This window comes from Lepisma saccharinum, chromosome 18 (genome assembly GCF_977018435.1).
Source record: "Lepisma saccharinum chromosome 18, izLepSacc3.1, whole genome shotgun sequence".
Lineage (NCBI taxonomy): Eukaryota > Metazoa > Arthropoda > Insecta > Zygentoma > Lepismatidae > Lepisma > Lepisma saccharinum.
Genome location: NC_139246.1, coordinates 16,045,630 through 16,066,051, shown reverse-complemented (window position 1 = coordinate 16,066,051; position 20,422 = coordinate 16,045,630). Strand labels below are relative to the sequence as shown.

The following is a 20,422-nucleotide window of genomic DNA, read 5'->3' as shown; positions in this document are numbered from 1 at the left end:
CAAGTTAAGATTTCTTCAAATTGTAACACAACATTTTTCCCAACATATTTTACATATAAAGCTATTGAAACCTTACTATATTCATTGGGAAAGAAATGGTTGCTATAGAAACAATCAACAACTAAAATATGTTCATTGTTGACTTATTATTTGTTTCAAAAATACTTACATCTAAATAATTCTTAGTTATTTTTAATAATCAATTAAAAAGTAATACACTACCTGGAATAACATGTCCTTCGCCTTCTGGAACATGAGGATACATATCTGGTGACATATCTGAAATTGTTAAAAAATATATGTTATTAAAAACAATAAATTATATTTGTATTATGCATTCTTGATGTATTGCTGAAACCTGACGTTCATATTTTCCCTATCAGATATAATCTATTACACAGACCTCCTGATGACATAGTGATAATGCTGTCACCTTGTATTCAAGCAGCCTCTGGTTCAATCCCCAGCATAATTCCAGTCACTATTAGCCCTTCTGATCATAAAGTAAACCCCCAAAAAAGCACTGAATATTAACTTATATGTACAACGTCAATCTTAAGAAAAAATAAAGCCAACATGCCTGGAATTATAGGAGATCCTTCTGCTGGAGAAATAGGATACATTCCAGGGATTTCATCTAGAATCAAGATAAAACAGATAACAATATCTGGAAGAACTAACATCTTGATGACTAGAGAAACACATAAACCTGCCTTTGACATTTTCAAAAAATACTTTTTTTTTATAACCAACAGAAATAGAACATAAAACATCTACAATAGATTAGGTTTACTGAGTCAAAAATACTCAACCCACATGTGCATGCTTGTACAAATGTTTCTACATTGATCACACTTCTGAGATTCTCAATGATTTCCACATTTTTCAAGTGCAAATGGATATTACAATAGTGGTGACTTTGTACAAGTAGATAAACACCACAAATGATCAGCTATCTGTAAACCAGTGCAGAAATATAGTCAAATTTTAATTATTAGGGCCGAACCAATACCACTTTGAATCCACATTGATGCCAGTACTCTTATTAAATGCACGGCCATGGAATTAGGCAGATAGCAGAAGTTCATGCTGTTGTCATTTGCTCGAAAGGTCAGGGATGACACAAAAGTGCCCTGGAGAGAGGTCGGTCAGATGCTCAACTAGGCAATGCTGCACAGTGGATGGGAAGCAGCAACTTTCGCCAAGCTCTTACTTTGCTATTTCCATATCTGACACCAGTGTAATTCTGCCAAGCCACTTATTTTCATGGCCATGTGTTTCATTATCCCACCAATATTATACCAGGTGGTTATAATTAAAGTGACGGTGTTCAGAGTGGTACAGCACGGGCTGTAATGAGAGTAGCAGTCTGAAACTTCGTAGATATGCTAATGAAGCAATGCGCTCGCGAATTATGAAAAAAAAAAAAAAAATAGTTCCAATTCTCGCCACCAGGGTAAAAAATGGCGCTGTAAGCAGTCAAAACTTGGTATAGTTACAGGAAAAACACTATAAATCGCAGAAAACAATACTCTTTGTAATAAAATATCGCTACAATTTCACTATTCGAATTACATGAACATTACTAAAGGAAAAAGCAACAAGCGTCACCAACAACAACCAGGGAGCTCACACAATGGTTAGGCAATGTCACCGACTTTGACGTCAGAGTTACGGAAAATTCCACGTTTTGACTGCTTACAGCGCCATTTTTTACCCTCGTGGCGAGAATTGGAACTATTTTTTTTTTTTTCATAATTCGCGAGCGCATTGCTTCATTAGCATATCTACGAAGTTTCAGACTGCTACTCTCATTACAGCCCGTGCTGTACCACTCTGAACACCCTCACTTTAATTATAACCACCTTGTACAACGGACTTCCGTGGTGGCAGAATGTCGGGATAACATGATGAAATTGGATTTGAATCTGACCTGGCATTGGGTGTTCTTTGTTCTTCTGCCCTTCAATTTCATCATATTATCACTCATCCTAATCATCGCGATTAGCCGAAAGTAGCAGAAAAGCAAAGCTAAATAACAAAAATTGGTACTTAGTATTATACAGACTACCTCATTTGTAGTACCTCATTAGGGACCTTCATTTAATGCTAAGAGAACCAAACCTGACCTGCCTAACCTAACAACGAAAGCATATATTCAACAAAATCTTAAGTAATCGCTAAAATTCCACAGTATGGGTTAACAGAAGTAAATTGAAATCAAACCAAATGAGGCAGTCTGTATAATACTAAAGTACCCAAAAATCAAACAACTTTTATTAATTATTAGGCTGTAAGCATTGGTATCAGTATTGACTGAGATTGATTTGATTTCAAAACATTGATTGACATTAATTTGTAAAGTATTCCACATGAATTATAGACATCAATTTACGAAGAGTCTTGCTTTAAAATATTTAAGATATACATTTAGAATATTAAAATATATGTAATCACAAAATAAAATTTTTCACCTTAAACTGACAAAACAATGAAAAGGACCTTCGAATTTTGCATAACTTCCAGGATAATTAGACTCTACAAAAGTGCAATTTTTGTGGACCCTATCAAAAACAAAAATGCTGGAAAAGTATCAATACTCTAACTCAGTGGTTCCCAGACAGTGGCGTATAATGAGTCAAAGGTCTGGGCTATCTGACTATGTCACGTGGTCCTAGGCTATGAATAGAAATAAGTTTACCAACTCTCAAGAAATCAGGTTGCCAACTCTCAAGAAATCACGTTGCCAACACTCAAAAAATCAGGTTGCCAACTCTGAAGAAATCACGTTGCTAGCTCTCAAGAAATCAGGTTGCCAACTCTCAAGAAATCACGTTGCCAACACTCAAAAAATCAGGATGCCAACTCTGAAGAAATCACGTTGCTAGCTCTCAAGAAATCAAGTTGCCAGCTCTCAAGAAATCACGTTGCTAGCTCTCAAGAAATCACGTTGCCAGCTCTCAAGAAATCAGGTTGCCAACTCACAAGAAATCAGGTTGCCAACTCTCAAGAAATCAGGTTGCCAACTCTCAAGAAATCAGGTTGCCAACACTCAAGAAATCACGTTGCTAGCTCTCAAGAAATCACGTTGCCAACTCACAAGAAATCAGGTTGCCAACTCTCAAGAAATCAGGTTGCCAACTCTCAAGAAATCAGGTTGCCAACTCTTAAGAAATCAGGTTGCCAACTCTCAAGAAATCAGGTTGCCAACTCACAAGAAATCAGGTTGCCAACTCTGAAGAAATCACGTTGCCAACACTCAAAAAATCAGGTTGCCAACTCTGAAGAAATCACGTTGCTAGCTCTCAAGAAATCAGGTTGCCAGCTCTCAAGAAATCACGTTGCTAGCTCTCAAGAAATCACGTTGCCAGCTCTCAAGAAATCAGGTTGCCAACTCACAAGAAATCAGATTGCCAACTCTCAAGAAATCAGGTTGCCAACTCTCAAGAAATCAGGTTGCCAACTCTCAAGAAATCACGTTGCTAGCTCTCAAGAAATCACGTTGCCAGCTCTCAAGAAATCACGTTGCCAACTCACAAGAAATCAGGTTGCCAACTCTTAGGAAATCAGGTTGCCAACTCACAAGAAATCAGGTTGCCAACTCTCAAGATATCACGTTGCCAACTCTCAAGAAATCAGGTTGCCAACTCTCAAGAAATCACGTTGCTAGCTCTCAAGAAATCACGTTGCCAGCTCTCAAGAAATCACGTTGCAAACTCACAAGAAATCAGGTTGCCAACTCTCAAGAAATCAGGTTGCCAACTCTCAAGAAATCAGGTTGCTAGCTCTCAAGAAATCAGGTTGCCAGCTCTCAAGAAATCACGTTGCCAGCTCTCAAGAAATCACGTTGCAAACTCACAAGAAATCACGTTGCCAACACTCAAAAAATCAGTTTGCCAACTCTGAAGAAATCACGTTGCTAGCTCTCAAGAAATCAGGTTGCCAGCTCTCAAGAAATCACGTTGCTAGTTCTCAAGAAATCACGTTGCCAGCTCTCAAGAAATCAGGTTGCCAACTCACAAGAAATCAGGTTGCCAACTCTCAAGAAATCAGGTTGCCAACTCTCAAGAAATCACGTTGCTAGCTCTCAAGAAATCACGTTGCCAGCTCTCAAGAAATCAGGTTGCCAACTCTCAAGAAATCAGGTTGCCAACTCACAAGGAATCAGGTTGCCAACTCTCAAGAAATCAGGTTGCCAACTCTCAAGAAATCAGGTTGCCAACTCTTAAGAAATCAGGTTGCCAACTCTCAAGAAATCAGGTTGCCAACTCACAAGAAATCAGGTTGCCAACTCTCAAGAAATCACGTTGCCAACACTCAAAAAATCACGTTGCCAACTCTAAAGAAATCACGTTGCTAGCTCTCAAGAAATCAGGTTGCCAGCTCTCAAGAAATCAGGTTGCTAGCTCTCAAGAAATCACGTTGCCAGCTCTCAAGAAATCACGTTGCCAACTCACAAGAAATCAGGTTGCCAACTCTCAAGAAATCAGGTTGCCAACTCTCAAGAAATCAGGTTGCCAACTCTCAAGAAATCACGTTGCTAGCTCTCAAGAAATCACGTTGCAAGCTCTCAAGAAATCACGTTGCCAACTCACAAGAAATCAGGTTGCCAACTCTCAAGAAATCAGGTTGCCAACTCTCAAGAAATCACGTTGCCAACACTCAAAAAATCAGGTTGCCAACTCTGAAGAAATCAGGTTGCCAACTCACAAGAAATCAGGTTGCCAGCTCTCAAGAAATCGGGTTGCCAACTCTCAAGAAATCAGGTTGCCAACTCTCAAGAAATCACATTGCCAGCTCTCAAGAAATCACGTTGCCAACTCACAAGAAATCAGGTTGCCAACTCTCAAGAAATCAGGTTGCCAGCTCTCAAGAAATCGGGTTGCCAACTCTCAAGAAATCAGGTTGCCAACTCTCAAGAAATCACATTGCCAGCTCTCAAGAAATCACGTTGCCAACTCACAAGAAATCAGGTTGCCAACTCTCAAGAAATCAGGTTGCCAGTTCTCAATGAATCAGGTTGCCAACTCACAAGAAATCAGGTTGCCAACTCTCAAGAAATCAGGTTGCCAACTCTGAAGAAATCACGTTGCTAGCTCTCAAGAAATCAGGTTGCCAGCTCTCAAGAAATCAGGTTGCCAACTCTCAAGAAATCACGTTGCCAACTCACAAGAAATCAGGTTGCCAACTCTCAAGAAATCACGTTGCCAACACTCAAAAAATCAGGTTGCCAACTCTCAAGAAATCACGTTGCCAGCTCTCAAGAAATCAGGTTGCCAGTTCTCAATGAATCAGGTTGCCAACTCTCAAGAAATCACGTTGCCAACTCTCAAGAAATCAGGTTGCCAACTCTGAAGAAATCACGTTGCTAGCTCTCAAGAAATCAGGTTGCCAACTCTCAAGAAATCACGTTGCCAACTCTCAAGAAATCAGGTTGCCAACTCTGAAGAAATCACGTTGCTAGCTCTCAAGAAATCAGGATGCCAGCTCTCAAGAAATCACGTTGCTAGCTCTCAAGAAATCACGTTGCCAGCTCTCAAGAAATCACGTTGCCAACTCACAAGAAATCAGGTTGCCAACTCCAGAATCACCATCATCATCTCACTGAGATGAATAATTTTATTTACAATTTCTGATCGATTTTTCTCCTGTATTTGATTCTCTAGACTTCAGGCTTTGCAGATAGCCTAGCTAGCCTACAATATACGCTCCTGTTCCCAGAGTGTGCACTGTGGCTGGCTTACAGGGGCACCACGAAATGTTCCAATATTTTCTCTGAAATGACAGTTACTTATTAGTCTACGTATGGTTTTAGTACTTTTTACATACAAAATGTTTGATTTTGAAATGTGTGTTTATTTTATAACTTAAGGCAAGCATCCTAACCGCACTAACTGAACGTTGCAAGCACTACATAGGTCTACATTCTGCTTGGGCACCAAGAAAAAATCATGAAACACTAAGGGTGCAGTGAAACAACAAAGTTTGGCAACCTCTGCTCTAACTGATACTTCTCAATACTGATACATCGACATCTATATTTACTCAGCACTAGTAATTAATTTAAATGTGCATCAGAGAATACTGTTAAATTGATGTGTGAAATATTGCGGATGTAGTGCAAATCTTTTCAGTCAGGAAAGCTGCCTACTTCAGTTTGGCATAAATATTAATCAATATATATGGTGCACCAAGGTAGAAAAAGGGCACAGAGTTATAATATAACTGGTGTCTAAATATTATAGCCAACAAACCTGTAGTTCTACGTGTTTCTTCTTCATCAGATCCAGTATACATATCAGGTATTTCACCTGTAGATGAAACAAATATTATTAACATTTTTCAATTCATAATAAATGTTCACTCACTACTTTATGCTTGTGTTTTATCAGTAATTAATAAGTATGGAACTGATATATCCGTGGGTAAGAGTTATTAGCGGACATTGATATATTTCCATATATGCTAGATGCAAAACTGTCACATTATCATTGTTCTTATCAATATACAAACAAAATTAATCGATAACACGATTAATCTTTGTTTCCATGACAGATAAAACTACATATGCTGACCAAGGCACTCTATATTTTAGTAAGAAAAAAATACAACAATATGATGTTTCAACTTTCTATTAGGGTGTTCCTCAGACTTGAAACCAAAGTAAAAAATAAACTTCATGTTTTTGCAAAATAAATTTGTAAATATACAATTTACTTTTCAATAATGAAATTAATCCACATGTGGGCTAGTGCTAACTGCTTTTCAGCCTGCATAAATGATTTCAAATTGAAATTGCCCTTTTCTTTAGTGTAATACTACATATATTATATAATATTAATAACATGGACATAGCAATGCTTAGCAAATTCATTCTCTTTGTAATCAATGGATATGTTTATAAAGAATGTAAGTATATTAAGCATGCATATTGTACCAAATGACAAGAACATCCACATTTAAAACCTAGCTGCTCAAGTTTCAGATTTTGCATAAGTCCACTTCATGCATAGATAGGCTAATCGGGACTTGAACAACAGCTTTAAAGTGGGATCTGAACCACTTTGTGCTTACACCAGGTATAGAATGCAGGACCCCTTGATTACAAGGCAGGGGCATTACCACTATGCCATTGGAGACAGCTGCATGAGTTCAGCCTATTTTTGGAATAAAATCAAGTGACAAGCACTAATGCCCACTTTTAAAAAGAGAATGTTCAAAATTCCAAATATTGATAAGTTAATGAGAGAGAAAAGCTAGCTCTGATTGTAGAAAATGTAATATTTTCTGTGTTGCGTCCAGCTGGCAAAACATACGAGGGGGTACCGAAAAAAAAACAACGGAATAACGCTGCGCTGGACGGAGCTTCCGTAGTATGAAATTTTCCCGCTAGGCAAGTGGCGAGCAACTCGTTGTGAGTTCAGTGCACCCAGTGGCTTCGCTGGGGAAGGTTGTCTCTGGACACAGTGATTTTTTTTTTCTTTTCGTAAAAGCAGTTTCGCTTGCACCTCGTTTTTTGTGATGGCCGATGTAAGAGAACAGCCTGCGGCTGTGAAATATTGTTTCCTGCTCGAGAAAAATGCCGCAGAAACGGTTGTGATGTTCAACACAGCTTACAAGGACAGAGCTATGGGGAAAACTCAAGACGAAAATGTTGATAAAATTTGTGAACTTGTGCTCGAAGACCGACGACGGACCATTGAAGAGCTGGGGAAGTTATCTGGACTATCTTGGAGCTCGGTTCAGCGAATTATAAAGTAAGATTTGGGAATGAGAAGGGTTGCTGCGAAATTTGTGCCTCGGAATCTGAGTGACCAGTGGAAACATGCCTTGCTTTGAAAGAAGATCTCCGAAGCCCAAGTTTTTGGCAAAAAACAGCACGACTCTCTTGCCCCACGCCCCTTACTCACCTGTCTTCGCTCAGTGCGACTTTTTTTTGTTTCCCCGAATGAAGAGGGACATGAAGGTACAGCGATTTGACAATGTAGAAGAGGTGAAGAAAAGAAATGAGGAAGGAAGGAGCTGTCAGCCATCACAACAGATGAGTTTAAAAAATGTATTAAGTGTCATGGAGAGTACTTTGAAGGTGAGAGTACTTTGTAAAAAAAACTAAAAAAAACATGGCTTTTAAAAAAAAAATCTGGTTTCTTTTGGGTACACCTTCGTAAGGATGTAAGTGAAAGTAATAATTATATTGTGTTACAAATAGAGCTAATGGACAAGCATTTTTTTTTTTTTACTATTTAGCCATGATTATAAACAATATATTATTGCAAATAATAACCCATGGTGCAACAGCCCATTGAGAGCCTGGGCCTACCTACCGACTGCTGGCCTCACTCCCACCTGATTCTACTTTCACTCATCCAAGGTGGAAGATCCTCCAATCAGTTATGGTGGTCAGCACGACGAACCCCCAGTTGTTGCAGGTTTCCATGACCAGGTTACGCTAGTAATTTGTAGTTCTCCAATTTCCTCATAATGATGGGTGGCCATTGGTCCCATATACAGGCCAAAATCTCAATAGAAGTTGTTACGCTCTCAGACTGCACAGCCACAGTGTGAGACATTCTTGCATATATTACCATGATAATTAGAAACCATACATATAAATGTAATTTATAAAGTTGGCACTTATCCGTAATAAATTTATTGTTAATACACATGGTCCCCAAACTTTCAAAATTAGATAGTTGCTCATCCAATGGTCTGAGTTTCAGAACACTGGTGTACAGTGGAACCCCGAATTGACATTCCCAATTTACTTTTTCAAGCACGATACATTTAATCCACATGGTCAAACATAATATTGAGGTTCCACTGTATGATAATTGCAATCTTGGCAAGATTTCAATAATGAAATGTTCCATTACCATATATCTCTGAATGCAAGGCGACTTCGAATCCAAGACGACCTCCCATTTTTCAACAAGGGATTACAGAAAAAACTATTTTCAAAACTTACAAATTGTTACCTTATTATTACAAGTAACTGAAGGAGACAATAAAAGTACAGGTACACAAAGAATAAAATCAGATACAGACATCCCTTAGTCAGATCCAGATCCCACTTAGTCTGTGCAGTATCACTGTCATTGTGATCATTCTTTTCTTCCCATAGTAAGTAGATCGTCTTCACTCCCATCTAATGCATTTGTTACACAGCACTTCTTAAAGCCGTTCACAATTGATGCACTGGATATGTGTGTCCAAGCAGTCAAGGCTAAAGCTGTAGGCATGGCAGAGGGTAGAGTTGGAGCTTAATGGAAGCTCGTGGTTTTGTTCAGTAAAGAAAAGAAAAACTCCACATCATATGCTGCAAAAGCAAGACGACCCCATACTTCTGGGCATGAAATTACGGCAAAAAAACTTTGTCTTGGATTCAGAAATATATGGTAATTTATGTAAAACTATTTCTAAGTACCTGGTACAGAAGATTCCTTGTGCGTGGATGATGGAGACTTAGTTCCTTCACCTGAAAAGAAAAATGTCAATAATTCATAATTGTTAAAAAAAGTGACTAAATAACATATTACAAAATTAATCCACGAAATTGTGGACAACATGTTCAAAACTGTATATCATCTCACAGAACAGTATCTTTCTATATGATACGTTTTCCAAGGTGGGGTGGGGATGGGATAAAGTGTTGCAATAGCTAGAGGGCAAAAAAAAAGGTCTTACTTTGTTGAAACATATGCATACCTACTATCCGTGACAAAAATATTGAGCCCTCGGTTTACGCGCTTGTAAAATTGTACTCCGTGGGAGAAAAAAGTCAAATATATCTCATTGGAAAGCTTCAAGTATCTACTTTTTAATAAGCATTAACTGAAAATATTTCTTAACTTTGTTTTCTTGCTATAATGGAAAATTCAGTGAAAAGTGTAGTTTCCCTTCCGATTTTCACGAACAGGGAACTTAACACCATACAGTTCATAATCGACTGTACATAGACTTGAAGCTTGATTACTTTTGTAACTCTGTAGGAAATATCAAATGCATATTTTTACTAGATACTTAAAAAATTGTCATTTTAGGGAAATGTGCAAACTTGAAATGCATAATTACAAATTCAATGAAATTGCAAAAAACTGTTGATATAACATATTTGATCAAATTCCAGAAGTTTGGTGTGTGTACATCAAATATGGTTTCAGATATTAATTATTCTTTCGCACTCCTAATATGGTAAACGGGTGCATGATGTATGGTGGAGTGCGGCCAATCGCAGATTCCGCGGGCAGCAGGAGACTTCCACACCATTGCCGCTTCACTGCGAGAATCAGGCAAGTGCGTTCCGTCGAGCTAATCCAAAGTATTGTCGCTGCATAAAATAATGAATGAAATATTTATCATATTGCAATGGAGTACTGCTGTACTGTAGAGTTCCCCCCCCCCCCATTTTTTCTAGCTTTTATCTTGATATGAACATCGTTCCCTTCAGTACCCGGCAAAGGTACATAGTGGTTTGGTTCCTACTTTAACTATAAGTCCAGTTCCGATTAGCCTACCTGTGCAAAAAGTGGACTTAAAGAGAACATCATTTTCTCAGTATTATTTTATGTCGCACATTTAAACAGATAAACCGGTATTGAGTAAAACAATGTTCGATGAGGACTATTTGAATGAAGTCAATGAGAGATCCAGTCTTCTCAGTATACAATAATAACGCACCTGTTGTGTACAGTGATTTCATAAGAAAGGGAAACAGAGCGAGGTGCATACTAGCGATAGCAAAGCATAGAAATTATATTTAGAAAATTGAGCATTTGAAACCTTCATGCCAACTAATATTTTAATAAAATATATTTCGAGCAAAAACGCATGTAAATTGTGTTTATCTAGTAAAATTCACTTAATCATCGTATTGAGTAGTGGTGGTGGTTTCAGCATTTAAAGCATCTGAAATATTGCTTTTATATTTTGGTCTGTTTCACAGCTGCAACTCTTGTAATAAGCAACGAGTTGTGCATTCATTAAGAGAGACGAAAGGACTAAAAACATTAATAAATTTTCAATAAATATGAGTGAAAGGTAAAAGTATAAAATGCTGTTCATAATGGATTCTGTTGAACTGGATAATTAAAATAAAAGTCGTGTATCTTTCTTCTCACCACACCTTGGAAAACTTGCCCAATAAAATATTGGATCGATGCAAATTTTTGCTGTTCCCTTTTTCTTTACATACATTTTTCACTGTGCTGATGTAACCCCCAAACACTCTGCCGTGCATTTAACAGCTTGGTTTATGTCGTGAGATGCACCTATTTATTTCCCCTGGTCGAAATCTCTCTTGGCACTTACTATAATTTCTTTTCCACCACTATGATATTACCATCTTGCCATTTTCATGCAACATAAAAAACACTTCACAGAACCGCCATCACTCAATACAGTGCGTACGAACAAACACGCGAACTTGTGAGAGACTGACTGCCTGGATAGAATGAACGTAAGAATTATTATGGCTATGTGGGAGTTCAGGCAATAATTCATGGCAGAAATGTAAACACAGACATGGGAAATGAAAATTTCGGCATCTCTACAATGCTTTTCCTTGTGCAACACATTGTTTCGGCTCATTTCCCGTGTCAAAGCTGCTTGGACGCGGAGTTTAAAGGGCAAGCGGCGACGCTTGGCAACGCTCTACATGCGTTCTTAGCAACAATGTGAATCGCGCGGGAAACGGTTGCCAAGAAAAACAATTCTCTCTGTTGTTTTCAATTCGCACAGTGTGCAAGAATGAGATACGAAAGTTTGATTTTTATTCCACGGCCATCATTTTGATATGCATTTCATGACCATTGGACTGGCAATTACTGAGATTACAACATCATAATTAACCATTAATTGTGACTGTTCCACAGATGATAGTACCATTATATTTGGCTGAGATATTTCCACATAAACAAGGTTCAATCACAAAAAAAAAATTATATTTTTACGACGGTTTTACACGAAGCTAAATACAATTGAATTCGACTTATGTAAAAAACACCCGAAAAAACTACACTTTTACGAACATTTTTGTCTGAATAGAAAACAGACAGAGTTAAAATCACTTTGGATTGCTTTTGTCTAAAAGCAGACACTCATAGCTTTCCAATGAGGTATATTTGACTTTTTTCCTCCAACGGAGTACAATTTTAGAAGCATGCAAACCGAGGACTCAATATTTTTGTCACGGATAGTAGGTATATACATTTGTCCATACATTCTTTTTTTTTTAAAAAAAGAAAGATTTATTCAGAGTCTACTATATTGTAATATGTAGACCCTAAAAACATTTTTACATGAACTAATATTTAGAGATTTAATACTAAATGGAAGAGATGGACAGACAAAGCACTAATATAAAAATTACCTATATCAGTAACAATGTATGAATACCAAACATTCTAATGATCAAATGTACGATAAAAAACATTCCATGAATAAGTTGAATAATAATTCATTCACCTCCCAAAGTTAATGTATGTATCCAGGTGATGGAATTTGGCTTTGCCACATAAAATAAACTGAATATTTAGAAATTTACAAAACCACAGTATGAGATTTATAGACATAAAAGAACAAAAATGGTGGGATTACATGCTTTTTATGAAATAACTGAAAGAAAAATTATCAATACTGACTGACACATACTGATAGGCTTTTATTCAGCTCATACTAATATTCAGCTCCATTTTATGCACTGAACGTACAGTTCAAAGTAGAATCAGATTGAGCATATGCCTCCACCAGGTATCAAACTTTAGATCCCTTGATTACAAGGTGACAAGATTACCACTATGCTATCGATGATCTAGCCAATCCATGTTAAATAGTCGTTCAATTTAAAATTCCGAACCTTTTTGATGAAATAATAGCAAAGAGTAAGAATAAACATTATCACTAATATCGAACTGCAAACACAAGAATTCTTATGTAATGATGTTGTCATCTTGATGCCTATACCATGGTTACCAAATTATATTTGTAAAAATAACTGTTACACCATTGTTAATTATTACTTTGTAATGGTTGTTATGGAAACTTTCAGATGCAGAAAATACATGGGTCTCTACAATAGTACAGTGGCTTACACTCAATGTATCTTAGGTACTGCCAACTTGGGAGAAGTGATCGCTGTACAAGAGCATGACATCACTGTGGAGGAACAGAGCTTGACTGCAGCATATGAAAGGTAGCTATTCTATGTAAGATTCAGATAAGAAAAGTATTTTATTACTTTGACGAGGCGAAACAATAATAGTCATACTCTGGGACAGTATCGAGGTATTCCTCTAATGAATAGTAGCATAATTGAAATTGCATTAATTTTAATAACGCAATGTACAGATGAAAACATATGAAAATTCATGTTTTTGATTGCTGTACTCCTTACAAAGTTGCCTGTGTTCTCACGAAATATTAGATCATTTTATAAATAGTAGTATCAAACATAATAAAGAAGCATTACAGAAAAGATTTAAAAATATATCAATTGTATGTTCCAATCATGCAACATGCATTTCTTTAATATGCGAAAAAATGTTTACTTTACAAGACAACTGAAGTAACTAATAATTATCACAAACTTTAATCTGCGCCATAAGGCATCATGCTTTGGGCTCTGGCTATGAGACGCATGCAGGTTTGAGTCTCCAGGGGGTAGCTTAATGACTTTTCTCCTGAGGTTTTGGCCTGTGTATGGGATGGATGGCCATGCACCACTGTGAAGAAATTGGGGAGCTACGAATGAGTAGAGTACCTGGTCATGGAAACCTACTACAATTACTGGGGGTTTGTCATGCTGACCACACATCACCCCGTAACTGGTTGGATTATCTCCCATCTCGGCAGGTGGGAGTGAGGTTGGCAATCACTAGATAGGCCCCATCTTTCACGGGCTGTTGTGCCACAGATTAAAAGTTTTAAATAAAAACAGCAATAGTATTTCTGAAATAACAAAATTATCCCTTGCAGTTCCTGAATGTACAAGTTTCTCCTTGGCAAAGTCCTTACTAATTATCTGTGCATATCAATCCAGCACCCTGTGGCTAATACTGTTGCCTTGGAATCAGAGGTCTGAGATTCTATTCTGAGTAATATTTCTGTCAAGTGCAATAGTTAAGGTCCCACTTTTAATTGAAAATTTAAACCCAAATAGTGTATTTCAGCACAAACTGGACTTGAATGAAACTCTGCAAATGACATACGTGTTCTTGAAATTTGGTTTAATGTGAATAATTAGGTATATCAAAACAACACTATAAATTAACTTGCCCCATTGCTAAACTACACTCGACAAACACAGTATATCAATAAAAATAAAATATTCACCTATTTTATTCAAAATTTGAACAAATGCATCTTCTTGTGTAGTACTGATTTGGTTGTTTTACATTTAGTGGCAATGTCCACATTCCACTTATGCTTTGTCTACTCCTGTAAGAACAAGAGTAGTCATCAATTAAGTGTTATATTTTTCTTTTTAATACATAAAATAACAAAAAGTATAACACTTTTTGCAAAGCTGAAAACACACCTTGCTGCCCAATACTATAAAAATGCTACTTTTTTGTTTCCAAATATAGGCAATTAAAAATATAACATGGTGCAAGTAGGTACAGAATTTTACTTCTACAGTGAAGCGTTCAGATTATAAGTAGTCTTGTTACAACTAAAAGTTACTTTTACCAGTAGACAAATTTGAAATTAATTTGCACCACTGAATCTATTGATGGGAGTTAACCCCCCCTTTTTGGGGAAAGTTTTTCCAAAAGTAAAAATATTGTATACATGAAAAATTATATAATGTATAGGGTAGAGGTTACTAAACAAGAAGTCACAAAACAACTTAAGAATTTATGGGCATACCACTGCATTCAATTCAAAACAACCAAATCAGACTTCTGGATAAATAGTTACCGCTTATGTTCTTATAACTTACTGAATTATGAATTACCCAATTAAATTGTAATATACTGCAGATTTTGACAATATATAATTTTCACAATAATTTAGCAATAGGAGATATTCATAAATAATCCTTGCTCAGCTGCAAATTGAAAAATAAAGAAAACAAGTTCAAGAGAGAAAGAGCAGGATTATCCCTGACACACATCAGAACAAGGAAAAAGGGTAAGAGGTTTGGGTAAACTACATGGAATGTAGAGTTTTTAGAGATCAGGTGCCTAGGAAGAAATCATTGCCTGGATGAGGCCAAGGATAATCTAAGAAAGCTGGGAGTGAGAGGAAGAAGAATATGAAAGTTAAAGGAAGCAATGTTTCAGGATGTACACATTCTAGGGAAGCTGGAACTTTCAGGATGGCTGGAGGAGGCAGAGGAATATCTAAGGAAGATAGGACATAGGAGAAAAATAAATAATTAAATGGCAGTAGCCACAACTAGAAGCAGATTAATTGATTTGGTTTATTTTACTTTGCTCTTCTGCCACTTTTGTCTATTTGAGCAGATGAGGATGAGTGATGATATGATGAAATTGTTGAAGGGACACTCAAAAGGAATGCCCATGGCCAGGCTTGGATTACAATCTGGAACTTCTGGTTCATAGAGCACTGTGCGAAACAATCTGCCATTGAGGTCGGCAACTGGAGGAGGTAGACTAGTAACAACTAGAAGATAAGGCTGGAAGGAAAATATCATGAAAGGCATGGCTGGAGGAGGCAGAAGAAACTTTAAAGAAACCTCAAGAGAGAGGATGGAGGAACAAGACACATCAAGTCATGGATAAAGGAGAAAAAATATCTTAGGAAGAAGGGAGTGAAACAATAGAGAAGGAAGAAAGAAGATAAGAGAGCAATGGCTGGAGGAGGAAAACTAAGAACATCATGCATGGCTGAAGGACACAGAAAAAGGATGGAGGAGCTGAAAGTGACATGATGGAGAAGGAAGACAAAGGAAGTGATGGCCGGAGAAGGGAAACAAAGTAAGTGATGGCTGGAGGAGGAACATGAAGGAAATGATGGCTGAAGGAGGAACTCGAAGGAAGTGACGGCTGATGGAGGAAAACAAAGGAAGTGATGGCTGAAGGAGGAAAACAAAGGAATTGGTGGCTGAAGAAAGAACGCAAAGGAAGTGACTGATGGAGGAGGAACACAAAGGAAGTGATGGCTGGTGGAGGAACACAAAGGAAGTGATGGCTGGTTGGGAACACAAAGGAAGTGATGGCTGGTTGGGAACACAAAGGAAGTGATGGCTTGAGGAAGACAAGAACTGATGGCTGGAGGAGGAACAGAAAGGAAGTGATGGCTGGAGGAGAAACACAGAGGAAGTGATGGCTTGAGGAGGAAGACAAGAACAAATGGCTGGAGGTGGAAGACAAGAACAAATGGCTGGAAGAGGAAGACATAGGAAGTGATGGCTGGAGGAGGACCACAAAGAAAGTGATGGCTGGAGGAGGACAACAAAGGAAGTGATGGCTGGAGGAGGAAGTCAAAAGAAGTGATGGCTGGAGGGGGAACACAAAGTAAGTGATGGCTGGAGGAGAAACACACAGGAAGTGATGGCGTGAGGAAGACAAGAACTAATGGCTGGAGGAGGAACACAAAGGAGTGACAGTTGGAAGAGGAAGATAAATGAAGTTATGCCGGTAGGAGGAATGCAAAGGAAGCGATGGCTGGAGGAGGAATACAAAGGAAGCGATGGCTCGAAGAGGAACACAAAGGAAGTGATGGCTGGAGGAGGACACAAAGGAAGTGATGGCTGGAGGAGGACACAAAGGAAGTGATGGCTGAAGGAGGAACACAAAGGAAGTGCTGGCTGGAGGAGGAACACAAAGTAAGTGATGGCTGGAGGAGAAACACACAGGAAGTGATGGCTTGAGGAAGACAAAAAATGATGGCTGGAGGAGGAACACAAAGGAGTCACAGTTGGAAGAGGAAGATAAATGTAGTTATGGCTGGAGGAGGAATGCAAAGGAAGCGATGGCTAGAGGAGGAAGATAAATGAAGTTATGGCTGGAGGAGGACACAAAGGAAATGATGGCTGAAGGAGGAACACGAAGGAAGTGATGGCTGATGGAGGAAAACAAAGGAAGTTATGGCTGAAGAAGGAAAACAAAGGAAATGGTGGCTGAAGGATTAACACAAAGGAAGTGATGGCTGGTCTAGGAACACAAAGGAAGTGATGGCTGGTGGAGGAACACAAAGGAAGTGATGGCTTGAGGAGGAAATAAAGGAAGTGATGGTTGGAGGAGGACACAAAGGAAATGATGGCTGAAGGAGGAACACAAAGGAAGTGACTGCTGGAGGAGGAACACAAAGGAAGTGATGGCTGGTGGAGGAAAACAAAGGAAGTGATGGCTGGTTGAGGAACACAAAGGAAGTGATGGCGGGGGGAGGAAGTCAAAAGAAGTGATGGCTGGGGGAGGAAGTCAAAAGAAGTGATGGCTGGAGGAGGAACACAAAGTAAGTGATGGCTGGAGGAGAAACACACAGGAAGTGATTTCTTGCAGAAGACAAGAAATGATGGCTGGAGGAGAAACACAAAGGAGTGACAGTTGGAAGAGGAAGATAAATGAAGTTATGGCTGGAGGAGGAATGCAAAGAAAGCATGGCTGGAGGAGGAATGCAAAGGAAGTTATGGCTGGAGGAGGAATACAAAGGAATTGATGGCTCGAGGAGGAATGCAAAAAAGTGATGGCTGGAGGAGAAACATAAAGGAAGTGATAGTTGGAGGTGGAAGGCAAAGGAAATTGATAGGTGAAGGGGTTTGAAGAAGCTTCAAATTAGAGGAAACACAAACGGAGGAGGCAGAGCAAGAGCTAAGGAGACCAAGAGCTAAAAGAAGCCAAGGCTGGAGGCAGTATTTCAAAACCTAAAAGTGTAGAGTAAGAGGATATAGGATGAAGACAAAGTAAGTGGTGGCTGAAGGAGAAAGGTAAAGGAAGCTATGTACAGTGAATAGTAGTAGTAGGAGGAACAACAGCAGCATTATAACTTGACAAGTTTAAAAACAAGATGCTGCAAATAGCTCACACTACATTTCCCCACTCCATTGTTCGCAGCAACCTTGGTTCGCAGTGTTGCAATCTGGAGGGAGTGGAATGCTCTGAGGATTTTCAACGAAATTTGTATTCGCTTTTTGCTGGGCTGTTTTCTACCTGTAGGAGTACAGAAATTCAGCTCACCTTTCACCAACGACTCTTTTCCTTCTTTTAAAACTTGGCCTCCCCAATGGTGCAGTGGTAGCGTCGTCACCTTGTAATCAAGGGGTCCTGGCTTCGATTCCTGGTGGAGGCACATAGTGGTTCGGATTCCACTTTAAACTGTAGGTCCAGTCCCGATTAGCCATACTGTGCATAAAGTGGACTCAAAACAACAAATCAATCCAATCCAATTATTTTAAAACTTGAGAAACCATCCATTTAGATACTCACCTGGCGGCGCTTGTGGACTCGACAACATTATACTTAAGTTTATGTAACACCTTCTGATTTTGCAAATATGTTGCAACATTGTAAACAATTTCTCTGGCCTGTCGTCCAAGGGTCTTTCCAGAGCAGATTGTGGATTTCGTTGGACCCGGCAAGATTTGATTTTTGCATTTAAAAAATATGCAGCCAAGAGTAAAGAGCAAGATCATTTCAATGCTTTAAAAAGAACACAGGCAAGCATGTTATCAGATTGGATTCTCGTAGCGATTGTTGTACAATAAACAAAAGAACCCCCACCTAACTCGGCTTTAAAAAAACAAACAAAAAAAAACAGGCCACTGATCGATGTCGCATTCAGAAAATGAAAAGTCATTTGTTCAGTAGTTTATCTTCGTTATACACCTTAACGTGCGTGCGTAATACTACAGTTTATGATCTGCGCACCGCATGCATTTTCAAAGACCGGATTATATCAAATGAACCACTGATAAACTGATATGAGCCAGCATCGTCAATCTACACAGTAAAAATTGTTTGTCATATTTGTTTTAGCTTAATTTTGCTGAGTTGGCACCACTCGTACTCTCAAGCCAAGACTAGTATGTAGAAGAGTGATGGGGAGGATTACATAATAGGAAGTGCATATCGGGACTTAAGTTGTCAGGCTATAGCAGTAGTTGGAGTATGTAGGACAAGGGGTGAATAGGTCTGTCTTTGTCCATTGTGGAGAAGACCAAGGGCCTACAATTGTCATATGCCAGGAAATGGAACTAGCAAAATTCAACTCTAATTCTTCTCTAATATGTACGAGGTGCATGTTAAAAAAAAGGGTCGATATTTTTTACGTGAGGTTGGCAACACTGATGAAGTTGAGCATGCGCAGGAGCATGCCCTAGTATTCTGTGCATGCAAGAGAGATAGAATCGTCAGAGTGTGGATGCATATGTGTGAGTAGCAGTATGGTGAAATGGCTGCCGTAATACAAAATCCCACCAAATGTGAAGTGAGATCTGTCATACGATTTCAGAACACCAAACGACAGAATACAGCCGACATACATCGGGAATTGTGTGCCATTTATGGACCGACAGTGATAGGGAAGGTCAGGCAATGGTGCAGAGAGTTTCGGGAAGGGTATTGAAATGTTCATGATGATGAGCGTAGCAAGAGGCCTAATGTTCAGATGGATGATCTGGTGGAACGCGTTCATGAGAAAGTGCATTCCAATCGCCGGTTCACAATATCTGAACTCGCCAAAGAGTTTCCAGAAGTATCTGCAAAAACAGTGCATAGAATTGTGACTGACAACCTGGGATATCACAAACTGTGTGCGAGGTGACAGATGCTCACAAAGAGCAAAGAAGGACAGCTGCACGTGATTTTTTGGCCTGCTAGGGGGAGGATGGGGATGACCTCTTTTCACACATGGTGACGAAGGATGAAACATGGATATCGTACGCCACTGGGGAGTCGAAGCAACAGTCAATGCAATGGCAGCACTCTGGTTCTCCTAAAGCGAAGAAATTCAAACAAATACCATCAGTTCACAAAATCATGGCAACCGTGTTTGGGACCAAAAGGGTGCGATTTTTGTGGAATTTTTGGAACCAGGATGAACAATTACAGCAGAGGTGTATTGCAAAACAGTGAATAATCTGTAATGTGCCATCGAAAGTTGGCGGAGAGGAATGCTACGCCCTGGAATTTTTCTGATCCATGACAACGCCCGCTCCCACACACAGCTGCTCGTACTGTTGAGACAACTCAAAGATTTTGATGGGAACTATTCAATCATCCCCATTACAGCCCTGATCTTGCCCCCAGCGATTTCTTTAATTTTATTCACCTGAAAAAGTGGCTTGCATCGAAGCATTTCAACGACAGTGATGTGCTCAAGACATCAGTTCTGGACTGGCTGCAATGAAGTATGTGCAATTTGTATACGCAAGCGTAAAAGAGGGCTTCTTAAAGTACTTGATGTTAGCAAAAATATGATTATAAAGTGGGTATACACCCCTACAAGTAATTCTGCTGGC

General features: G+C 38.8%; 1 protein-coding gene across 30 annotated transcripts in view; it reads right to left on the bottom strand.

Annotated features, from left to right (window-relative positions):
* The window catches only part of LOC146002413 (uncharacterized), a 562,931-nt gene that overhangs the window by 212,529 nt on the left and 329,980 nt on the right, over positions 1–20,422 (bottom strand). For all 30 annotated transcript variants that reach the window (XM_083140199.1, XM_083140200.1, XM_083140202.1 and 27 more), the window contains 4 exons: positions 9,425–9,475; positions 6,255–6,311; positions 581–637; positions 223–279 (listed from right to left, as the gene is read on the bottom strand). In XM_083140199.1, coding sequence (XP_082996325.1) covers positions 223–279; positions 581–637; positions 6,255–6,311; positions 9,425–9,475 — 222 coding nt within the window. The remainder of the gene's footprint in view (positions 1–222; positions 280–580; positions 638–6,254; positions 6,312–9,424; positions 9,476–20,422) is intronic.